The 7,617-nt window shown below is 34.1% G+C and overlaps 1 protein-coding gene across 4 annotated transcripts in view; it reads right to left on the bottom strand.

Annotated features, from left to right (window-relative positions):
• LOC106461056 (voltage-dependent L-type calcium channel subunit beta-1-like) overlaps window positions 1–7,617 on the bottom strand; it is a 99,698-nt gene that overhangs the window by 17,071 nt on the left and 75,010 nt on the right. For all 4 annotated transcript variants that reach the window (XM_013920841.2, XM_013920843.2, XM_022387895.1 and 1 more), the window contains 2 exons: window positions 5,784–5,917; window positions 3,882–4,021 (listed from right to left, as the gene is read on the bottom strand). In XM_013920841.2, coding sequence (XP_013776295.2) covers window positions 3,882–4,021; window positions 5,784–5,917 — 274 coding nt within the window. The remainder of the gene's footprint in view (window positions 1–3,881; window positions 4,022–5,783; window positions 5,918–7,617) is intronic.

Genomic DNA, 7,617 nt, shown 5'->3' with positions numbered 1-7,617 from the left:
GTATATATATATATATATATATATATATATACATCATCCTGATTTTTGGGTACTTGCCCAAGCCATTTTAGGCTCCCAATCTGCCCCTGGTCCTGCTAAATATAAAAGCATGGAATGGAAGAATGGGTGATGATATTGATGTACAGTGTGGATATCCAGAGGTTAAACATGTGGGACTTTATGGGACTCTTAAATATTTACTAACCAGCCCAGGCATCACAAAGTACTGGTCAGGGTTACCTTAGTCAAGGAAAAGAAGAGAGGCACATATGGTGTAAGAAGTCCACTAGGAAGAGCTGCAGCACTTCCAAATGGTTCAGCTAACATCTCACAATGATTCTGGAAATACCTGGAATGGTCAAGAGAGCAAGGGACACTTGCAATGCCCAAGACTGCATCTGATGACTAAGGTGAATGTATAACATGATGACAAGATGTATTTCTACACATAGTTTCATTCTGCTACTGATATTATACAAGGATTCTACATTTATAAAGATGTGCGTGTCTGTAAATTTTTGCAGGAAGGGGAGGGCCCTTTTAGGGTACCAATATATTTTAGGCAGGATGTTTTCTAGAAAGATTGAACTCAAAGACAAAGCAGTGCCTGATGTTGAGTTTAGACATTTCAGTGTTTGACATCCTGATGCACTTAATTGAGTTGTGTCAAAGAGTTGATTCTGTGGAGGTCATATTGGTCAATTGAGACTGAATTAAAAGCTTGAAATCATGAACTCTAAGAAAATGTGGTTGCATATGTGGATGATTTGAGGAGACTGCATGGAAATACTTTTCCAACCATGATTCATGAGAAAGCCCTATTCAACAAGTTTGAGGAACACTGCAAGTGAACTCATGTAGTGCCACAAGTATCTCATCATTTTGTTCCTGATGGAGACTGATTCTGAAAAGACACAGTTCAAGGTAGCCATATGAATCCAAATATCATTAGTGGCTACAGAGGCTAATCCTGCTTTTGAACAGTTTCAATTATTGAGGGTCAGCAATGACCCCTCAAGGTTCAAAATAAACAACAATCATTGGTTCCACTGCCACAAATACCACAATGTGTTATGATGTAGAAATCATGATTCCATATATGACAGAAGGACTTCTAATACAATAGAAAATTTCCCCCGTGAAGATGCATAGTGCCTAAGGGATAAAGCCCTCGACTGGATATATAATTGTCGATATCTTGTCATATAACAAAATCAGTAGATGTTGATTCTGTTCTGGTTAAAGTCACAGCAAATGCATAAAAGTCAATTAAAAGTAATGATTTCAAAGGCTCTGAGTAGTTTAAACTAGTGAAGCCTAAGTTGAGTCTTGCCGCCAGCTTGGGCAAGCCCAACAGTCAACATGCACAGAGCAATGGCAGTTATTTTGGACAACCACGAACATCGTATGTGCATGTGATAATCCATAAAAGTGAAGTCAAATTCCTATTGCTTTTAAAGCAGCCAGAACCTTGCTCAACCTTATGTTTACTAGGGAATTTAAGTGAGCCATCAATTTATTGAAATGGTCATAAATTAGGTAACAGAAGCAGAAGTGATGCACACCAGCTGTTTAGTTTGTATCACTACAGCTATACTGCATGTAAAAGCAAATTCATGACTACACAAACATCTGAGTTTGTGTGTCTGAGGATTATGGTATTGATCTGAACTCAGCATAGAAACAACAATTCACTCAGTTGTTCATAGGGTTTGTAGGACCAGATAGCAATCTTGGTAGAACAATAGCATGTCATTGCACAAACAACAACCAAATATGCTTTTCTGGGATATCAGGGATGTTGTCAATGCTGAAACTAAGCAGATGTTGAAAGATATGATAATGAAACCTTTAGAGTCTATAGCTATCTCCAGTTGTGATTATGAAAGAAAAAAATGTTAAGATTCTACATGGACAAATGTCAGCATTATACAATACAGCCTCTAGCTACTGAAACTGTGCAACAAAAAGGAACTACTGGGAGTTGTAATAGTTGTTAAATATAACTATTATTGTTTATGTGTTAGGAAGTTCATATATTCAAGTGGATCATACATCATTGAAATGACTGATAAACTTTGAAACTCTAGAAGGCATGATTGTCAGTTTAATGATTACACTACAGCAAGGTAATTTCATTTTACAGAACTGTTCTAATCAGCAACAGGAAAATGCTGATATAGTATTTCACCAACTGCTAAAAGCATGTCTGGATCCTAACAATTATTCTTAAGGATTAATACTGCAAATAACTTATTAGAAGTTTCAAGAAGAGTAACTTAAGGATGATGTGTTTATCCATTGTTATAACCAGTGGAAACATGGAAGCCATCCTGCAATGTGGCCAGCATATTCCCAGAGCCTTAAGGCAGGAGATACTTTAGACTTTGGATGATGCAAGGCTTGGATGGCACCAGGATTTACCAATGTGAGAGGAACTTATCATGGTGCCCATTAATCTGGGTAACAGTTTGGACTTGTACATCAAACTTATTTTGGATGCTGGTACAGCAAGTCTCCATGATTTCTGCCTTGATTCTAGCATTCCTTATGAAGTCCAGGGTTCCCATACCCATTTCTCCAGCCATAAAGTTGACCACCAATCTCGTGGTTTTCACATCAACAACTACTGCCAACTTAAGTAAATTGATCTCATTTCTGTAATTTTCTTCAAATAAAATGTAATGTTTATCAAAGCAAGCTACCTACACAGATCAGAACTAAAAATATACCCAGTAATGAACATATTTAATTAAACATGGTGTTTAAACTATCTCACATATAATAATAACACAGGCCTGCAAATTTAAACTTCATAAAAGTTGTTTTGGTTTTAATAACATATTTTCCATAATTCATCTACACAGATTTCAAAAATATTTTTTTTCTATCACGTAAGGATTTTTTACAAATAGGAGAAAAAAACTCTTGCATAGATCCAATTATTTTGTTTACCACAATGATCATTTATTATTATCATTATGTTAGTTGGCAAAAATACAAACAAACTGAAGAAAAGGAAAGAACATTGATGTCAAATGAATATGCATCCTCATTCATCTTGATTTTTTTTTGTGAAACCTACATCTTTTAGTCTCAAAACTAGTGTTGTTGTCATTCTTTTATGTATTGCATTATGACATTTTGTGAAAAATCTGTACGTGATGGAGAAAAATGGATATCATTTTTGGGTTCAGTGTACAGGAACTACTGTAGAACATGTATAAATTTCAAGACAATAAAACTATCGCAGGCCTGTGTAATTAAAATTCACTATTTTATCAGTAAGGTATCCTCTCTGTTAACAATATTTTTGGCCGTAAACTCAATAATAGCTAAAGAGGTTCCACAAGCCCAGAAGTATCAAGTTAATCCTAAATCCATATACTAAGCTTAAACTAATAATGCAGAATAATCATTATAATGAAATAATAAACATAAACAAAATTATAAATAATATAGACTGATAAAAAATGAAAGGAGATATACTAAATATTCTCACTAACAGCAACACTGTTATTCACTAAAGCATGAGCTACTAATTATTATATTCAAACAGAAGTTTGAAATAGCAGCCACAAAAGTGCTGAAAATCAACGTTATTCCAATTTTCTTCCCCTCAGAACTTTCATCACGTGTAAACTAGTTTGTGAAATATTAATCCCGCTGTTGTATTTAAACTAAATGATACTTTTACATCGATTAATAATTTAATTTTTACGTTGTTAATGTTAGCATACTCAAATATAACCAAATCAAAACTAACCTAGTCTTATCTGCATGTGGCTATCAACTTCTTGCTAAACCTAATTATACTTGTTATAAAGACATTTTAAAACTAGTAATAAAAATCAATTATACATAACATAGTTTTGTTTTACCTTCCTTCGAACTTGTGTTTCAAAAAGTCAAAAATGGCCTTCTGCATCATGTCTGTGACCTCGTAACCCTTGAGGGATGGACCTACAAGGACCACTGGCCGGACGGAAGGCACTACATCGTACGGCGGAATGCTCTCTGACTGAATTAGATTAAATGGCGAAGTATAAATAATGTGAAGTTAATTTCATCTACACATTGTTTAATTGAAATCATAATGTAATGTACAAGAAAAATCTTATTTCTAAGAAAATTTCAATGTTATGATTCGTTTTTACTCAGTCCATAATAGACGTTTTTCAGCAAAGGCGGTCATGCAAGTGGTTTGTGTTCCAAACTGATTCTGAGAATCCATTAGTTTCAAAATCGCGCTACCAACTTTTGGGATAGTGAATGCGTCATATGGATGACGGTCAAATCCCACTAATTAATTATATAAGACATTAGTACTAGGTCTATTATAATTGAAAACACCACGTTCTTAATCCAGTCCATTAAGGATTTGCAAGAATTAGTAGAGGGTATAAGAACAGTAGTTCAACCACACTGTATTCGCCATATCCATAGCCAACGACGGCTGGGATACAACAAACACAATAGTGGACGGAACACTATTTATATAGGCCATTTGTTACAACAACAATTGTTATGGTGTGAACGCCTTTTCCAAACTGGCGAAGCATGGTTATAATTAATAATACTATTATTGTTATACAATCTTCTTTGTTACCGCCAGAAAGAAATAAAATAAACTGCTCTCCACACAATGGCGCTGTAGGTGCTTTATAAGGCTGACAGTCAAGTCCCATTATATGGTTTAAGAATAATAATTTAAGAGATGGCAGTGGGTGATGTAATCTAGCCGCTTTCCCTCTAATCTATCACTTCAGCTACCCCCTTGTAGCCTTTAACGAAATCCAAACAAACAAACAAATTTGTTACTTTGTACTTTTGCCCTTAGAATAATGGGGGATCATCATCTCAAACAATTGAATAATAAATCAGACCAATCTATTCTGAATAAATATAATCAAAATAAGTAATTTTACTTTAATGTCTTCTTCCCTGATGCATAGAGCAGGTACTCCATTCTGCAGCTTTGAACTTAAACAAAATGAAGAAAATATTTTGGGTCAGGGGTGATCTAGTAACTATCGTACCAGTACAGTGAACAAAATTAAAAAAAATTCATGGTTTGCAACCCGTTGTCACTAAAACAGTGTGGGAATGTGTGTGCGCGATATGAGAGTGATGGTCAAATCCCACTATTCAAGAGTTGGTGATGGGTACTGTTGATTAGTTGCCTTCCCTCTGGTCTAGGAATTCAAAATTAAGGGCGACTATGTGCAGCTATCCCTTTATATAACTTTGTGTGATATTCTGAAATAAACCTTAATGTCGAAAATTATCTTGCTTAAACTGAATTTCGTTAAAATTTGATGAAAACTAGCAAAGTTACCTGCGCTACATATGGCATTTATTTCGTTGGTTTCAAAGGGATGTCGAGACGGCGTGTGTGCATCCTTCGCCATGGAGATCTACTAAATATTTGTATGCAGTTTTCCTACTGGCAAGCTTTTTGATATTAGTGTAACTATTTTTAATATATTTTCTAACTTCTGCTTCTTGGTGTGCTGGAAATCTAGTTATAGCCAGAATTTGGGAAGTAGTCACCTAGGCAGTATCAGGGGAATATTTCAATTACTGTCAAACTCATAAAGATCAGACGATAAATAAAATTATATATATTAGAAACTCTCTGGGGCCTACCCAAGAAATTTTGAAAGTCCATGGTAATCAGAGGTCAGGAAAATGTTTACCACAGACTGACGGACACAAGCTGCTGTATAGAAGAAATGTTACAATTGATTATTTTAAAAATTCAATATAGAACTGAATTTTACCTTCTTGAAGAAAGTCTTTTTCCTCTCTTTGCCAGGATGTCCGCCAATACTTGTTTTACCAAGTTTAACGTTGCTGGTTGTGTCACTATCCTCGCCAGGATTACTGTCGGCACCATTTTGTTCCATATCAAAACCTAGAGCCAAAACAAGATCACATGTTAATTCCAATTTGAAGTAGAAACTTTAAAACGTAGAGCAAAATTGCGTCAAGAATATTTACCGATAATGTTTAGCTTCTGAAGGTAGTGTCTTGGAAATTCTTCTGTAACTTGTAATAAATGGGAAGTTAGCAATTGATTCATTTAATGTCGTTTATTTCAGAAGTAAGAAAAATCACAAATATATCGACCCTACATTCTGGCTCTTTTAGATAAAAGACATGAAGCTCTTACTTATCTTTTGGAATTAAATTAATTATTGATAAATAACTTAAACAAAGATATTGGTTATTGAGAGTACTGTTTTGTTTTGGTGAGAAAGGCATGTTTTACACAAAGATTCTCCCGTACTTTCAGACAAAGATACTTAATTAATGAAACATTATATTTTAACATATCACCCTATAGAAGGCCACTAAACACGATTTAGGACTTTTCCCACATAAAACACACATTCTTTTGTTTGTGGTTAAGTACACAAAGTTATAACCTACCAAAAGGGAGTAAACAGCCACTTAAAGTTTTATAAAAACATTACTACAGAAAGCTTCTTCCCACGTACAGATAAGTTAATTTTTAACTATTTTTACAAGCCAGGCGTGGTCTAATGCTTAACGATCAGGAGTTTGAGCCCAAGGTACTGATTTTGAGTCCCATTGTCACAGAATCGTTTTCTATACTTTCGAACCGTGGGTGCGTAGCTTAATTTTGAATATTAATTTAAATTAGTTTTGATAATGCTTAATCGAATTTAAATTAGTTTTCTTTTAGAAGACTCTGAAAACTTAAATTAAAACAAACTTTTAAATATTTTGTCAATGAAATATTTTTCCACAGACAGTTCAAATATTGCAGCTGCGCGAAGTTTTCAGAAACGCAGTTATTGATTGAGACAACTATTTTCTTCATTTAATGTCAAAGATCTATGTATTCAATGTTATGTTGAAGTATTTATATTGGTCACATTAAACTTTGGTGTTATTATCTTCTATTCTCATCCTACTCAAAAAATGTAGAAATGCAGTATTTCTATTAATTTTGACTTACAGAGAAGTTACAGTAGGCTATAGTGATTGGTGCGTGAAACCAAGATCACAAAATATTTTCTTTGACGTAACACTAATTTAGTCTTCAGAACATTAAATGTCTTTCTTCTGACATATTATATAGTACTACTCAACATCGCAATTTCCACTTTAACAAGTTTCCGCAAAGGAAAGCAAGATCAATCTTAGATCACATATTTTGCAAAAACTTTCCACAGGTTTTCCTTCTAAGGTTGAAGGATCTTTTCCTCGAAATGTTAAATTCTTAGGCCTTACATCATTTAACAATCCCAAAATCGTTCTTATAAAGAGTGATGATGCCTCCGTATCCTTTACACACTGATGTTTGAAGAGTATGTCATTAGATTCTAAGCTTACCTTATTATAAAGAGCATATAATATAGACCTTGAACAAGTTTGTTAAAATTAAACTATTTAACTCCTAAATTTGACGGGCATGTAACGAGTGAATAATCTTGATTCTGAATTTCCTTGAATTAAAATACTGTTACGTCTCTGGTCGTTTGCTAATTAGTCGTAAAAATTCTTTCTGAAGAACTTCAGCGATACAAGTCCTTTCTCAAATAAAACTAGTTTATTCTTTCTCAATTCAACTTTGCAATACACTTA

This window comes from Limulus polyphemus, unplaced genomic scaffold (assembly GCF_000517525.1).
Source record: "Limulus polyphemus unplaced genomic scaffold, Limulus_polyphemus-2.1.2 Scaffold889, whole genome shotgun sequence".
NCBI lineage: Eukaryota > Metazoa > Arthropoda > Merostomata > Xiphosura > Limulidae > Limulus > Limulus polyphemus.
This window is presented reverse-complemented; position numbering and strand designations above follow the sequence as displayed.